The sequence below is a fragment of the Pyrgilauda ruficollis genome, unplaced genomic scaffold (genome assembly GCF_017590135.1).
Source record: "Pyrgilauda ruficollis isolate IOZ18807 unplaced genomic scaffold, ASM1759013v1 scaffold3, whole genome shotgun sequence".
Taxonomy (NCBI): Eukaryota; Metazoa; Chordata; class Aves; order Passeriformes; family Passeridae; genus Pyrgilauda; species Pyrgilauda ruficollis.
In genome coordinates, this window is record NW_024524377.1 from 18,380,903 (window position 1) to 18,397,516 (window position 16,614).

The following is a 16,614-nucleotide window of genomic DNA, read 5'->3' on the forward strand; positions in this document are numbered from 1 at the left end:
AAAGGCTGATAAAACATTGGAATGGACTGCCCAGGGAGGTGGTGGAGTCACTGTCCCTGGAGGTGTTTAAGGAAAAGACTGAACATGGCACTCAGTGCCATGGTCCAGTTGACAAGGTGGTGTTCAAGGTGGTGTCCAGTCATAGGCTGGACTTGATGATCTTGGAGGTCTTTTCCAACCTCATCAATTCTGTGATCTGAAATACCCTAAACTGCTGTAAGATTGATTACTTTTCCCAGACCTAGACTACAAACTTTAAAAAACCCCTAAGAATAGAACTATGTATTTTTCTTCACACATACTGCTTTCCAAATGAGGAAACAGTTCAGAGTTTGTTCCTTGTTTTCCTCAGAGTAGATCCTTGATACTCAATGTAATTATTGAAAAGATACAAACAGCTTTCACTGGTCATGCAAAAGCAGGACAATAAGCAACATATGAACTAGACAGAACACTGGAACTCATCTATAACAAAAAGAGGCTTAAATCATCACTTTACACATTGAAAATTAGTAATAAACTGCTTTCATTTTAGTTTTAGTATCCAAAGATTACTGAAAGTTTGTAATACTGATTAAAGAAACTCGAGAAAACAAAAAACAAAAAACAAAACTCGAGAAGATATCTTTCATAAAACCTTACAATTTATACTCCTTGAAAGTATTAGAAACACATATTCCATTCAAAAAACTGCAATGAGAACTTGCAAAGATAGATTATTAACTGGAGTTCCTTTGGTTTTCATTAGACCTAAGACTGTTATCTCCAAAAAAGCCCTGCAAAAACGTAATCCAATACTACAACCTGTAAACTAGTTATTTGATTTATGATACCTCAGATTGTTATGTCAGGGAATTTATAACATTGTCTGTAAGACTGGGCTGAGTTTCTACATATTACTGGGATATTATAGGATTTTCACTGATGACTGACTTAAGACAGATGATAAAAATCCCATCACATTCATGAACTACCAGTCTGGCAAGCCCTCTTGAAAAAATTCATTTTACATAAGATAACGATGTTCTGTTTTTAATGAGTTTTCCTAAACTAAGGGATTTAATTTATTAAGATGTCCATCAGTCAAACATCAAATGAGACAGGATCTCAGAATGCTACCAAAGTGTGGACTTTGGGTTTCAGCTGTAGCCAAAGGAATTAGGTCTCCAGGGGAATGAACACACTTTCAGGTATGAAATTTTACCATAAAACAAACCTGCACAAGATGTGAAGGCAAGGTCAAAAATCTTGCAGCTTTCATTCATCCAGGAAGTTGCTTTAAATTAGTGGAACAGAACAGCGTTATATTTAAAACTAAAAACTTTGATTTGATCAGTGAGTTCATTCAGATTTTTATGGTACAACTAGGATCAGAGCACACAGGATGTGTCATCCACTAGTGCATGTCCTTAGCTCATTTAACAACTTCTTTACAGTGCTCTTCAACATTCAAATATGGAACAGCATCTAGTTTCACATCACACACATCTGTTTCTATTAAACATGCTGTAGTGTGAACAACAACATCAACAACACACATATACACACTTTGAAACTCACCTCATTTGAAGAGAAGGTTAAAGTGTGTGAACGACCTGACAGATTTGGTTCTGTCACTAACCCTGAAAGTTCACAACTTGGCTTGCTATGGTATGTATCATCTATGACAATTCTACTCTGCAAACAAGTGGAAATAATGTTTTATTAACTCACTGCTTGGAAAAGCAGGTCATTAGGTGACATTCTAGTAATTCTGATTTTTGGTTAAAAAAATTAGTATGACTCAGTTACCTTTAGAACACGTATGAAATGTACTAACTGTATCAAGCATTTGACTTTTTTTTGGTTAAACTTCTGAATTCAGAAAAGCAGTAACAAATTTAAAGCAATATCCCAAATAAGAGCAACTTATGCAGAGAATCGGTCATAACCTGAAATGGTGTTAGAATACACAAGGAAGTGCATCAGATACTTTTTCAGCAGGCATACCCCACTGTGGGAGAAGCAATTTAAAATGCATTTGTTGGACTTATTCATGATGAACTTTCATTAAACTGAAACCTCCACAAACACTATGAATGTGTTTCAGAAGGTAGCGTCTGTTGATTCCCTCAATTTCCAACTCAGATTGCGACCTTGAAAATATTTTGCTTTAGTGAGTGAAAAATAAATCTGCCAAAAACATGGCTCCTACTTTTCCCTTTCTAAAAATTTGTTTCAGCACTACTCTTTGTGCCTACAAACAGTAATTAATTATTTACCAATATTTTCTCTAATGTTCTCTAAGTCTCTAATCACCTCATTACACTTTGTAAGGATGCCATACTACATCCCTATGTGCATAAATAACCTGAGATTCTAAATTAAGCTGATCTTAAGGATACTTTTCTTCAGTTAGTTATGCTTATATAAGAGAACCACATTTTTGCAGTAACCTTCATGTAGCACTTCTGTATTTGTGTTCTGATTTCAATTGCACTTGAACTCTCAGTTTTCCGGATTATTCTATTTTTGTTTGGTAAGTGCACTCCCTTATACTCTAAATTACTGATATACATTTTCAGTCTAAAAAACACCACACCAAAGCTCAAGAAAAAAGCTGCCACCACCACAACACAACAAACATAAATCCCCCACAACTTGAATTTTCTTGCTACCTCCGTGTAGTACTTTTCTTGACTGAGAAATTGTGTTCTATTTACCATGTAGATTATTTTATTAATTACATTAAATTTTAGGGTCTTCTTCAGTCTTTCAGATGTAAAAATTATTACCAGAAGCAGCTGAATACTTTGTCCATCAACCTATTCTCAAATTAACTTCAACCCAAGCTGAAAATCTATTTAAGAGCTTTTCTTTAGCCATACCCACTGGCTGAGCCATACCCTCAAGTTCACTCTTTCTACCTTTACAGAGAAAATCAAGAACAACTCAGACAAACGAAACTAAAAGATACAATAATAAAAACATAGCCAAAAGTAAAGCATCTGAGCACTAGCTGTAATGTTTTCTCCTCCCCCTGCTCCTAATCAGTTTACAGGAGTAATTTCCTTTTAGGCCTTTAGAGCCAGTTGCAAAGATTTTTGACTCTTGAATAGCATAGAATTTGGACAGAAAAGGTTTTATAGGTATGCTTCCTACCATTTAAAGTACTAGGGTATAGTTTATACCACACTGTTCTTCCTTGCACTGAAAATGAAAGACTCCACACACGCTTACAGAAGCTAAGTAGTATTCTGGAAAAACAATGAGTATAAACACTCTGTATGCGTGTGTATTGTATCAGAGAATGGGACAGATTTACACCAAGGGACTAATTTAAGAACTGCCTGCAAGCACACAGGATTTTAGTTCCTGTGTTTCTTGTTTTCACAAGGATCAAGAAGTTGACTCACTACTTTGTCAAACTGTAAGTTTAAAACTAACTTCAGAACCATCTTAAGAAAATAAAAACATTTCAAGTGTACTAACTTTCAGAGGCAAACTTTGTAAAACTAGAAACCAGGTAATAAGGAATATAATTATATTCCTTGCATCATCAGTGCTAAAACACAAGTACATAAATTATACACAATGCAAGGGACTTGGTTCCACAGAGATTTTTTACATGACAAAGTTCTTATTTTAGGCTTTCTACTTTTACCTCCTTTTTAAGAAATGCTGTCACATGATCACATGGGATACTACAAATATAAAAGGAATAAATGCTATTGCTATATTTATGATATATTTATTTATAAATTTTGAGTTAATATCAACAAAAAGGAGTATTCTTTCCTTGAATTCTGGGAAGATGACTTTGTCCCTTGCTTTTATATTGTTTTAGTAACAAGCCTCACTTCTGAGTGGTCAAGCACATTTATTTGTTAGTTTTAATGTCCTTTCACAGCAAAAAAAGCCAAAGCCTTGTTACTGTACATATGTAATTATCAACCCTAAGTTCAGATCCACAACAATTAGTCATTCATTTGAAGCAGCAACCACTGTCACATCACCATGTTTACAAAAAGACCCCAAATGCTGCAAAGTGAAAACAGCCTGACTTTGGAGAGGAAAAGTATAATTTTATGATTAATGAATGTATGAGAATCTGTTCTTCAGTGGCATCAGCTTTCTACCATTTTACAAAGCAGGAATATAGCTGGAGACTTGCATAATCTTCCAGCTGCTGGTTTGGAACTGGAACTAAGGAAGAGAGCAGCAAACAACAATTACATACTGGAGCATGAGAAGGAAACAAAAAACCCCAAACCAGTAGGCAAGAAACCAGCTGGAAGGCTGATGCAGTAATCGTCTTGGGAAGTATAGTCCAGTAAGAAGAGAAGACTATTACTTCAGAACAATGTAGAAAGGAAGAGAGCATTCAATCTGGTAACATCTGTAACTTTTTGATTGCCAAAAGCAGGTGTATATGGTAGGTATATGAAAACTTTAAGAGCTGCTCAAGCACATTATGGGTGCTTATAGTAGAAATGCAGTAGTGGGACTTTTACTATGCTTAGACAACTTATTCAAATCAGATAGAAAGGAGCAATGAAGAGGGGACCAACAGGTTCCTCTGAATCAATGACTTTGAAAGACAAAGTCAATGATTGCTTATCTGCACAGGAAACACCTCTCCATAGCTCTGCTACAGCCTATTAGGAGACCAACTACAGCCTATTAAGAGACCAACCACACATTCCTATTTAATCAAAAATTGCATCCAAGAATATGCATATACCTTCCAAGTCATTAGGTTATTTACAGAAACATCTTTTGGCCAAGATGTCGGCCAAAAGCTCTTGCAGGCTCCAAGAGAAGGAACCAATGCAGGAGCTGTAAATACATGAGACTGATGCACACTGGGCAGCATTTTGTGCAGTGCCGTTCTACCTCAGAGATTAAACAATTCCTACTCTTATTAAGTTCCTGTGTTATAATAAAGATTGTATGGTTCTAAAACCATACTTTTTAAAAACTATGTATGCAGACAATTTACAACTATCACAGGGACTGTAGATTTACACTAGTGAAACAAAGTATTTTAAAAAAGGTATTACAACAGCGTTTTAGTGCAATCGCCATCTGGAAACATGGAAAGCAAACTTGTTATCTGCAATCTCTGCAAAATATCAACGACTTCATGGACCACAACTGGACAAGTTTCTCTTCCAGATATAAAATTAATTTCTTTCTAACAGCACAGAAGAAAAGCAAAACACGAAAGGGTATTTTAGCAATCCAATGAGAAGAAAAAGTGTGAAACTCAAGAATAAACCCCTTACTCAAATAACTGTAATTTTCAACTTGACATAATCCAAGGAAACAAGAATACAGTCCGTAAAATTGCTGGGAACAATGTTAAATTGAAAAAGGTTTTACCAAATATTCAGACAGCACACACATTACACCTTTTAGTTTCTAAAACTGTCTTTCAAATAGTTTAAACTGTTAAGATGGTAACTATGGTTATAGACTGAACTGCGTAGCTCACTTGCAAGATCTGGTTAAAAGGCTCTAAATCATTAGATTATAAGCTACTCAGAAGCCTGGAAGAAAATGTTCTACAGATGTGTTTCTTGGCTTTTAATACTATATTTGTTAATGAAAATTAGGATACTCTCTTCCTCCACCTGTCTGGTACTCCAACCCTACATTCCAGTACAGTAAGAACTGACTGGCCAACTGTTTGGACAGCTGACCTCTGCTTATGCACAATTCCTCCATGAACTAGTTTAGAAAACAGATTAGACCTTTAAAACTATGCTTTTCTGAAACTAGCATTACTTTGAGCATGACCAACCAGTGAAAAAGCATGCCCTGTGATTCTTCCTTAGATGCTACTTCAGCCTGAATATCCTCTACTGATGTTTCAACTGAAGGAGGGAACGGGAACACTCAATTCCTGCTTGTAAGAGCTGTAGTATCTCAAACTTCTCCAGCAATGTTTGTAAGAGGTGATATGGTCAAGGACAAAGTCATTAGGCTTCCACACACTAATCACTGATATTTTTACTTCACCAAAATGCAACACTTAAACATTCAAAGCACAAATTAGTCATCTTTACCTTGCTTCTGTTCTTGTCTTGACCATGCTCACAACCATCCTGCCCACTCTGAGTAACCTGCAGACTGCTACTTGAAACCTGAGGCTCTTTGTGGCTGTCTCCAAACCAAGAGAAAGGCATGCAAGTAGGAACAGGGGAATCTGAATCTGATGCAGAAAGATTGTTGCCAGAGTCATCCAAAAGTTCTCGGGAACCTCTAAAATAAACAGATGAAATTCTGTTTAAATAACCACAACAAAAAACGGCATCCAATCCCTCTACACAACCACCCCGTTAAAAACAAGAACAAACACAAAACACACCACTTATTTTTACCAGTTTCACAGCACAACTTATACTTGAAATTAAAACTGATATTTGTATTTAAATATCCATGCAAAATAATGAGTTATATAACAACACAATTTTTTGCAGTATTTCACACAATTTAATAATTTCAAGTAATGGCTAACTTAATTTACTCAACATTCATCTTCCTAAACAAAATACAGTTTTAAGGTTGTCTCCTCTACTCTCTTCTGTGAGATTAGAAGCTCATCTCTATCATTAAATCTTCACAGAATTTTGGCACTGTTATACCAGAATGTACTTTAAGATCAAACATTAATGACAGTTTCAAAGAAATACTTATGTTACAAATTTTAGAAATGCAGCATGTATGTATAAACTAACAAAAGAACTACCTGCTATCCAGAGAACCTCTTAGATTTTCTTTTTCTTGCTTCTTACCCTTGCCCCCAGATTTCCGCAATCCACTGAAGTGAAAAAACAGATTTCATAAAGCACTTACATTTACATTTCTTTAAATCAGCAAGTTAGTTTTCATACTGACTTCAACAGTCATAAAAAGCCACATTTAAATTGTTACATAAAGCATAATTTTGCAGATTATGCATGCAATTTAAAAAGTTCTGGCACTCATATTCTATTTAAGAATCATTACAGTACCCTTTCAAAAGACACAGATAACCAAAATAAATACAGAAAATGCCTACAGAAGCCTAGAATATAGTGGATACAATCAGAAAGAAAACCTCAGTTTTACTGCTACATTAATGCTCCGAAGCAATGCACAGCAACTTGAGCAAAGTCACTAACTACTTTATCAGTGTGTGAAATCAGCTGATTTTTAACTTATACACTATGATGCATTTATTGCAGTACCAGCCTAAATCTTTAATGTTAGCTGGCTTCAACAAGCTTTACCCCATCTTCAAAGGTGTTATGCAGTAGCATTACTGCACTCCTCAACATTGTTTTATTTAAGAGAACATAATATTCTCAAAAATAACACAGAACAACATTTATTTTCAAAGGAACACATGTAAAATCCTACCCAAAATCTGGAAATCTCCTTTTGGACTTCCCTGATGGAATTCCTTCATTTGTTTCTGCTGTCTTGTCTTCATTTTTCCTTTCTTCTGTTTTTCATAGAGAGGTGAAAAATAAAAATGTTGTTGTAAAAAGACCTGCAATTTTCAGCTACTAATGATGATTCTTGTAAGTCAGATACTAAGACCTGGGTGACAGTGTTAAAACTCCCATTCCTGCACACAGATAATAACTGAAAATACTACAGCCATATCAGCCAGCCTAAGTTATTTTCTGTGGCATCTTTCCATCATTCTGTCTGGACCAGGCCATTTTAAAATGGGGACATAACAGTTGCTGACAACTACTCAAAAATATTCCTTTTGATAAAGAGTAATTCTATACAGTCTACAGAAAGGTAAAAACTACCACAGTATTCTTCTCTAATGAATTACAAACATTAATTAGCAGTTCCACAGCCCGTTTACAAAAAAGAAGTTTACAATGATTCTGCCATCACAAAAAAAATGTAGAAAAGAAAGCAAAATCACAGACGTATTAGGTATGTGTCTTAATAAGTGAGGTTTGTTTTAGAGTATTTTTGTTTGAGTCTTTATAGACACATACAAAAAAAGGACAGTATAAAACAAATCCTGTTTCGGGCTATTAAAAGAATGGTTTTGTCTGAGCTGTAGGGCAAAGACAGCAAGTCATCTGTCTTTATACCTTTGTACTAGCTGATTACAGAAAATATCAAACATTGAAAAGATTATATTAGATCCCTTTTTCAATTATTCATAAGAAAAGTGCCAACGTTTCCTATCAAATAATGACTAGTAGTGACTAGGCTGATTATAATACCTTTAACCTTCTTCTATGACAAATATCCTAAGAGGGCATGATGAGTAATGTGGTGATTCCCACAATTCTCAGAATCTGTATCTTGTTTAAACACTGCATACTGTCTGGAAGCACAAAGCCAACAATGAATTTTTCTGGGAATCAGGAAATCCGTCAGACTTACTCTCCAACACATTGCCACTTATGAGGCTAGTGTTTTGCAAAAATATGTTAGGACCTTTACTAATTACATCTAAAATTTGTAAAACTTCAATCCTGAAGAATTAAAATAATAATAAACCCTTAAGTCTTACCCTTGGCTTCTTTCCCTTTCCCTTTTGCTTCTCTTTGCTTAACATTCTTGAGATACCCTTGAGGGGAATTTGGAGTCATCCCTTCAGGAGGAGGTGAATGAGTGGTGATTGTGCTATTTTCATTGTTTGGTTTGTGTACTGGAGAAGAGTGTGTGGAAGCAGAAGGACTTGACTCTAGAGGACTTTCTGTGCTTTCTCTTTTCTCAGGCTTTTCACTCTTTTGATCTGTGTCATCCAGGCATGGGAGAGGTAATTTTTCACTTGTTTCTAAGGTCTTAGTTAGGTACATACTAGAAGATTCTCTGCTGAGAACATGGTCTTCTGAATCTTCATCCTTCAATAAATTTAAAAGTTACTTTTTGATAAACATGACATATACACATTTATTGTCTGTTCTTTTACCAGGGTGGAAGGATGTGCTAAGCAAATTTCCTCAGTTCAGGAAATTTTCTGAACTTACATACTTGTGGATACTATCTGAATCACATGAAATCACATGATTTTACAGGCTGTTACCCACCTCTATACACACCTTTCTGCACGTCCCAAGTAAACTTTTTCTAGCCAAATCAGAAATGTTCTGGTACATGTTAGCCATTCCAATTCAATGCAGCCAGTTTTCAGCCTCACTGAATTAGTTCAGCGTCCTCCTTCTATGACAGGCTCTGTCACATATTGACTATCTATACCTCAATGCTTCAGTTGTTTTCCAGAAACATGAGAACATTTTACCGGCACACTTCTTGTGAACTCAAATGATGACTTATGGAATAATGAAGCATTTCAGAATTCTTTAGTTTTTGAAGAAATTTGGTAACTTGTTCCAGACGAAGGCATAACAAGATAAATTAGTATATTTCACAACATATCACCGTATCAAAATCTTTCAGCAAGCAGAAGTAGCACAGAACAAGCTCACATAGTTCTTTGCTAACTTCAAATTAACTGTGCCACAAATACATGCCAGAGTTAATGTATGTCATGAACCCTAAAAGGTTTTTCATTTGATGCAGCATAAAACTAGGATACTTTGGCACAGCCTGAATGAAGCATGGAGAACACTTACAATTGCAAATGCACATAAAACTCAACACGTGATTATCAGTGTCAGTACCAGTATCAGTACCTGCAGATTTGCAGTCTGTTGTCCACCCCCAAGAGATTCTTTCAGCTTTGATCGAGAAGGTGGCTGGCGTTTTACTTTCAAAGCAAGCTGAGCTTTTGCTTTGTGGGCACTGGTGTCTAACCTGGGAGTATCCCCAACAAAAGCATCAAAATCTGCAACAAAAACATACATTTTAAAAAAAGTAAACAAAAAACCCAGCAAAAACTGGTAGGCAAGTTCACCAACCCACTGCCCAGAAAAATATTCAGAATCTAAGTCAGAATTATTCTACTTGTTAACCATTGCTGTATGAAAATACTTTTATATTATACTGCACTATTTTACACATTGCAATAGCAATTTCTATTTAATTTGAAATATACTTTTACCTAACTTCTTCAATTAAAAATAATAAAATCCAACAGAATATAATTGTCTTATGGATTGAAAACTTAATTCTGTTCTCAAATAGATGAAAATTTGTGCCCCAGATGCGATTTCCTAACATCATTCTCTAGGACAGAAACTCTTTACAAAGTAAGAATTTACCAAATATTTTAAAAATTTCATTCTCATTTGAACCTAAATCTGATATTTCATAACATTCTGTGCATAAAATTACAGGACAAAAAAATCATAGCAAGTTTACTGTAAATTACAGCTTGAAACAAATGGGATAAACTGACGTATCTCAGTGTTTTATTTCGACTGTTAGTTTCACCAACAGAGAATCTGAAGAACAGTTAAAATAGTTGTCTCTCCATCCATCTCCTCTTTCCCACAACACTTAAGAAACACATTACAACTATACTGAAAATGTTGGGGAAACCTAAACTCAAGCATCCACACTGACTCAGCTAAAACATTTACCCAGTTAGTACAAAACAGCAAACACTTCACTTCTCTTCTCTTAACAACAAAAAACCACTATACATACAAACCACTATGCTCCTAATTTTCCTTAATTGCAAATAAAAAAACACTACAGTCTACTTACCAGAAATCAGCATGTCTAAAGAATTTATTCTTTCTTCTATTGATTTGGTTTCTTTTTCATTGTCTTCTTTTACCTTTGACTGTTCGTTAGATTGGCCTGGACTTTGACAGCCATCTTCCAATAAACTGCCACCCTCAAATACATAAGGCATTTTCTCATATGCTTTCAATTTATTTTCAAGCTCTGAAATCTGCAAGAATTAAAATTCAGAAGTGAGATACAAGTCTCCAAGAATGCAGAAGTTTATTTCAAAATATAATACTGCTTTACTTTTTCCTGATATATTTGCAGCTGTTCTGCATATTTCTGGTCTCTCTCTTCAAGTAGCTTCGAATGATCTTCTTCTTTCTTCATAAATTCTATTTCTCTGGTAAAAGAAATATATACATGTCTATGAAATAGTAATACACAGAAATGCAGAAAAATATGTTTAATAGAAATATGCACAACTGCATTTACTAAAAAGCATTCCATTAGTGAATGGTGACAAAAATCAGTCTGTAAGGTATAACTGATTCATTAATCTTATAATGTCATAAAATGACATATTTATTTGTATGTTTCTACTGTCTTGAAAAGAAAGTACAGATGACTGTGATCTACTCTGGGCAGAAAAAGGATGTGTGGTACTTTTTCTGCAAAGTTACAACCATCTCTCATTTTAAAAGTGGCAAGCTGCATATGCATTTAAGCCTGAAATACATGCACGACTCCAATCATTGCATCTTACTCTCTTCCACAAAGATACATGCACACACAGTATGTTTTCTTTCCAAAAGCTATGGCAAAATTATTTGTTGGTAATTAAATTGCATTTCAAGTTTCTACTTAGTTCATCCTACAGCAATTGCAATGGCTGGGTTTTACAAAGAAGAAACAACGACTACAAGAAGGAAACAAAAATAAAAGCTGTTTTTGCCTGTGTCATATGGAATGACATACAAAACCAGAAAATAAGCATAAAACATCTACAACGAATGCAAAAGCTTCAGGGACAATCAAACGAGTAATGGGAATTTGCTGAACAGCGAGGGAATGGAAAGTAGCATGTTAGCAGTCATCTTCACGTACTTTTGAACTTCCATGTGGATAAGCTTGGGAGGAGAGGGGAAAGGAGACCTTTAAAAAGCTCACCAAACAGCACAAAAACGTACTGTGAAAAGTAACATTTCTGGATGTGGACTACAGAGCAAAAGATTCATAATAAATTGCCTTTAAAAGTAAGTAGCAACTGGAGAAATTGGGAACAAGAATATTATACAAGAGTATAACAGCAACTACCAAAAGCAACAGTTGTGTTCTGTATTATCAGGACACATCTACAAATATTTTGCAATTTTTTTTACCTCTTCTTTAGCTAAGAGGGAAGATCATAGAACAATTAGACACTACCACATAACAGTGCTGGAGTCCCCCACAGGTGTATCTAATAAACAGTATTACCTTCTACTAAAAAACCCAACATGTTGCCATTTTAGTGGGCTAGATACACATCCCCAAACTTTCAAATTCTCTGAAAATTCTTTGTACTCCTCCTATAAGACACAACTAACTCAGACTAAATCACATATATCTGGCTATTATGAGATATCCTTTGTTGTCTACCCTATCTGGAACACTGAAGTCAGCCAAGGTTTTTCACAAAGAACAAATGGTATTGCCTAACTCCTCAAATCAAATTTCAAGTAGTCCTTCCAAAAAGTATAGATGCATTACAGCTTTTAAACTAAGTTGTTTTTTAAAAGTTGTCATTGAAATATTAAAGAATTTTTCCTTAGCTATAAATCAAAACCAGCAGCAAGATTTTCAGAGAACCTTTCAGAGAACCTTTTCAGAGAAGCTGGTGATGTAAGGTATGGAATGATTCAGCATTTGTAGCTCACTTCTTCCCTGCACTCTAATAAATGAAAAGAAAGTATATTAAGCAAATTCTATTCCCCCAGGTATTGCTGACAGCTTTCCCCAAGTTGTACAAAACATACAAGCAATAGAGACCTGGTATTTTGGGGTACTTACTTTTGTTGGTAGTCTTTAAGCAATTTCTTGGCCTTGTTGTATTTCTTTTCAAGGGCATCACATTGTTCTTGAGTCTCTTTAAGACGCTCATTTACTGTTTTGCATAAATTTTGTGCCTCTAACCAGTAGGTCTCTAACTTCTTAATTTTCTCTTTGCTTTCATCCAAGTTTTGCTGTAGTTGGGCTCGATTAAATTTCCATTCATTTTTTTCTGCTTCAACAACTTTTAACTGAAAAGATTAATACTTAACCAATTAATCTAATCTAAAAGACTAAATAAAAACCAGTTGTTCATACTTGTTTAAGTAGAGAATAGCTAATAATTACATACTTATCAGGAATATGAAAACAGGACACAACTTTTAAAGTAATCACATCAACTCTTCCAACCTTTATATGACACTGGTCTTCCTAATCAATGATGGCACGTGCAGGGTTTCCTTTTCTTGAGCTGATGTACAAAACCACCAAATATTCCCTCAGTAAAGGAAAGGGCTGCCACCCCTTCAGCTTGACAGCAGACACATTACACATGGGAACGTTAACCTGTGAAGCTCTCCAGGCCTTGGAGGAGTGGACAGGCAAGACACAGCTTAGTTTGTCCATGCCTCCTTCTTTGGGGACACCACTTCCACTGAGGAAATAAATCACTGCTTTTGAAGCCAGTTAAGATCACCTGCCAACGGAACAAGGATTTTGAAGGACCAAGAATTCCTTGAATTTAAAAACGGGGTCGAAAGCTGTACTAACACCAACGTTTTCAACAGCTTTTGTGCAAGCCCGTTGGGCCACATACCAAGAATACTAGAAAGAGGAGGAGCACTGTCAGAAATCAGAAACGGAACTCTCGTAAGTAGCTTTGTCTGCCTTGCCTCAACAATTACAGAGTGCATGAAATACCCCAATAGATACTGCTACTGAGAATTATTGCAAACTGAAGCACTATGCCGTCTTCACTTGCTACCTGTGCTGCAGCTTGTCCTGGGATATGCATTTCTGAACAAGGCAACACAGAAGGGCAATGAATAAAAGAAGATGCTCGCGCACACACAGTATTTTCAGAAAAAGGCCATGTATAAATCTGCATCAGTGGAAAAAGCAGCAAAAAAGTACAAGAAACACTTTCTCAGAATAAGCAGAGGCATTGAACCAATCTTCAGCAAAAAACCAAACTACTGGAAAAAACTCTCTCCCTAGACCAGGTCAGAAATTTAAGGAGGGAAAGAGGATAACAGAAATAACTTTCTGGTAACAGAAAGACAGCCACAAACCATTGTCTGGCCAAATCCATTCTCAAATAAGACAAGTTCAATCCACTGACAATATTCTAATATTTGTTTATGAGCTGTTTCATACAGCTGTCCACAGTACTCAGCTACTGTAACCAGTAATACTGAAGCATTCATTTTAAAGTGGAGACTTGGGGTTTTTTTTAGTTTTTTAATGTGACTTTTGGGGCTTTATTTGTTTGGTTGATTTTTAATTTTATTTTTAATTTGAGCATAGCTCTTCAGCTTAGACATGTCTGTCTAGCATAAAGCAGAGAGTGCCTGAGGCATAAACTGATTGCTGCCTTTTGCATTCAGCCTATTTCTGGTGAAATCAGTAGCCATAAAAACAAAACAAATCCCCCGACCAAAAAACCCTACCAATGATTATATTCTTTGAAAACTTACTTTCTCCTTCAGTTGATTCACTTCAGCTATTGTTACTGCATGTTTTAACTGTAGCTGGAACAGATGAAAAGAACTGTATGAGCACATACAAAATTACATTTGAAAATGTTAATTTTAAGTATTTCTCCATGATTCCCTTTTTCTGCAAACCACTGTTAGAGTGGCATAAAGTCAATGTAATTACTTGTCAATTACAGGACAAGTCATCATGAGCTTTTATTTAAAAAAAAATTAAAAATTACTCAAACTTCAAACAAGTTCCCCAGTACACAACCACCCTAAAAATCTCCCATTGTTGTCTATACATTAAACTGAAAATATTATGATAAGGTTTCAACATGCCAGGGTAATGAAACGGCAGCAATGCACTTAGGATGACAACTGGGACACAGAATAAAGGAAAAACTTAACACTACTAAAAATTTTTACAATCAGCACTTAGAAATAAATGTGTTTGCTTTATTTTAAAATTAAGCCATGTATTTTTACACCACAAATCTTCATAGGATTATTAGAAATCAAAAAGACTACACTTAAGCCAAGTGTAAAGATTTTTTTCTAACAGTATTAATTGTTCCTTGTATCTCGCTTTCCATCTGTAACCTTGCAGGGATTTTCTTTTTGTCAACGCACACTGCACCAATCCCAAATTAAAACTAGTGAATCCATGACTATTCTTCATTTAGATTATGTTAGTAACAGCACAGTAATGAGTAATGAGATTCTACATGAGATTATAATTGTATCCCAAGTAAATACAGCACTTAAGAAGCTTCAGCTTGCTGCAATGCTTCCAAACCTAGAAAATTGTGAATGCTCTCTAGAGATCAGCAGCCTGCAATTTCTACTTCCTCAATGACACTGGCAACATTATCAATTGAACAAACGTAGGGGACCTGCAAAATACCAATCCAATACCAAGACAAAAATAAGCTGATGTAGCAGCAAATAGCATCTGATAAAACAGTTTCTTTGCAGTATATTTTTCTCCTCCCAGAGTGAAAATGACAGGCACTTAAATCTACCAGAGAAGCCTGGACTCCAAAATGCCAAAGTCTGTACCATTTAAGTCCCTGACTAAATTCCACAGCCCTGAATAAAGCAAATATGCTCCTTTATAAAAACCCTGGGAAAAGAGAACCATACTATTTCCAATTATGTTAAGTTGTGATTCAGAGTCTGGAATGCCCTATTGCGTTTACAAATCCATTCCTTCCAAAAAACACACCATAAAAATACTCTCCAAGCCAAAAATATGCCTATCTACAGAATCAAGTGCTTTTATGTACACAGATTTCTCAGAAGATTGCAGGGACTAAACCAAGAAATTAGATATGTATTTCTTGTCTTCCTGAAAAATATCTCACAACAACACTTGAGACCATTCAAAACAGGCATATTTGCACAACCCCCGTGCTCTCTGCAGCTAAAGCCATTCTACTGGGCCAGAAGAGAACTAAGAGAAGCATCCTATCTGTCTAATGCAATACTCAGACAACAAGGACAGAGTTGGGGCTGGGTTCTACCACCTGTTTCCAAGGGTTTTTTAAATTTAATTTAAATCAAAAGATTGTTTAATGCAAATGTGCATAGGGGAACTGGATACAAAAAATTACAGAAGACCTACATTTCAATGGACATTTACCAGAGATATTTATTGGTGGCACTGGGAAAAAAAACCCAAAGCAATGAGAGGGAACATGAAAGAGATTGGTTCAGATGTTCCCCAGTGCACTGCAAAGAATATTTAAGAAACTGCTACAACACCTCTTTAAATTTAAGAAGAGACTGCGCTGAATCCATATCCAGTAGTAAACCAATATCTTCATTTTCAGGAAGATCAAAAACTTCTACAGATTTTCCATGTAAATGTGACTCATATGTATCCTCCTCCTCATCATCATAGTCATCATCCTGACAAAATGAGAAAATCATGACATTCTGTAACACACACACACACACACACACTTTTGCATTAAGCTAGTATCAATAACCAAAGCACACAATCAAGAAATCCAACCAGCTGCAAAACTTTTCTTAACTAGTTACTATTCCTTTTTAATTTCTTATACCTACGATAAGTGTTAAAGAAGACTTGCAAACACCTTCATCAAAGTTCCACAAAAGAGAGCTAAGAAAGACATGCACAAAATTATCACACACAATTGACAGTTAAAAGTGTATTTGGATTAGTGATAAAGCAATAACCATGTGCCTTGACAACAGTAGTGCATGAAGTGCTTATTTTCCTGCTTTTAACAAGTTGCCTCTGTTATACATTTTTTTGCTTCAGTTTGATTAAACC

General features: G+C 35.5%; 1 protein-coding gene across 2 annotated transcripts in view; it reads right to left on the reverse strand.

Moving 5' to 3' along the window:
- The window catches only part of LOC121356549 (neurabin-1-like), a 39,439-nt gene that overhangs the window by 7,023 nt on the left and 15,802 nt on the right, over positions 1–16,614 (reverse strand). Inside the window, exons 7-17 of one of the 2 annotated variants that reach the window (XM_041473145.1) lie at positions 16,077–16,223; positions 14,310–14,363; positions 12,634–12,863; positions 10,888–10,984; positions 10,618–10,807; positions 9,642–9,793; positions 8,516–8,849; positions 7,387–7,471; positions 6,734–6,805; positions 6,051–6,246; positions 1,561–1,677 (exon numbers count right to left, since the gene is read on the reverse strand). In XM_041473145.1, the coding sequence (XP_041329079.1) occupies positions 1,561–1,677; positions 6,051–6,246; positions 6,734–6,805; positions 7,387–7,471; positions 8,516–8,849; positions 9,642–9,793; positions 10,618–10,807; positions 10,888–10,984; positions 12,634–12,863; positions 14,310–14,363; positions 16,077–16,223 (1,674 nt within the window). The remainder of the gene's footprint in view (positions 1–1,560; positions 1,678–6,050; positions 6,247–6,733; positions 6,806–7,386; positions 7,472–8,515; positions 8,850–9,641; positions 9,794–10,617; positions 10,808–10,887; positions 10,985–12,633; positions 12,864–14,309; positions 14,364–16,076; positions 16,224–16,614) is intronic. The other variant, XM_041473147.1, reaches the window with a different exon arrangement.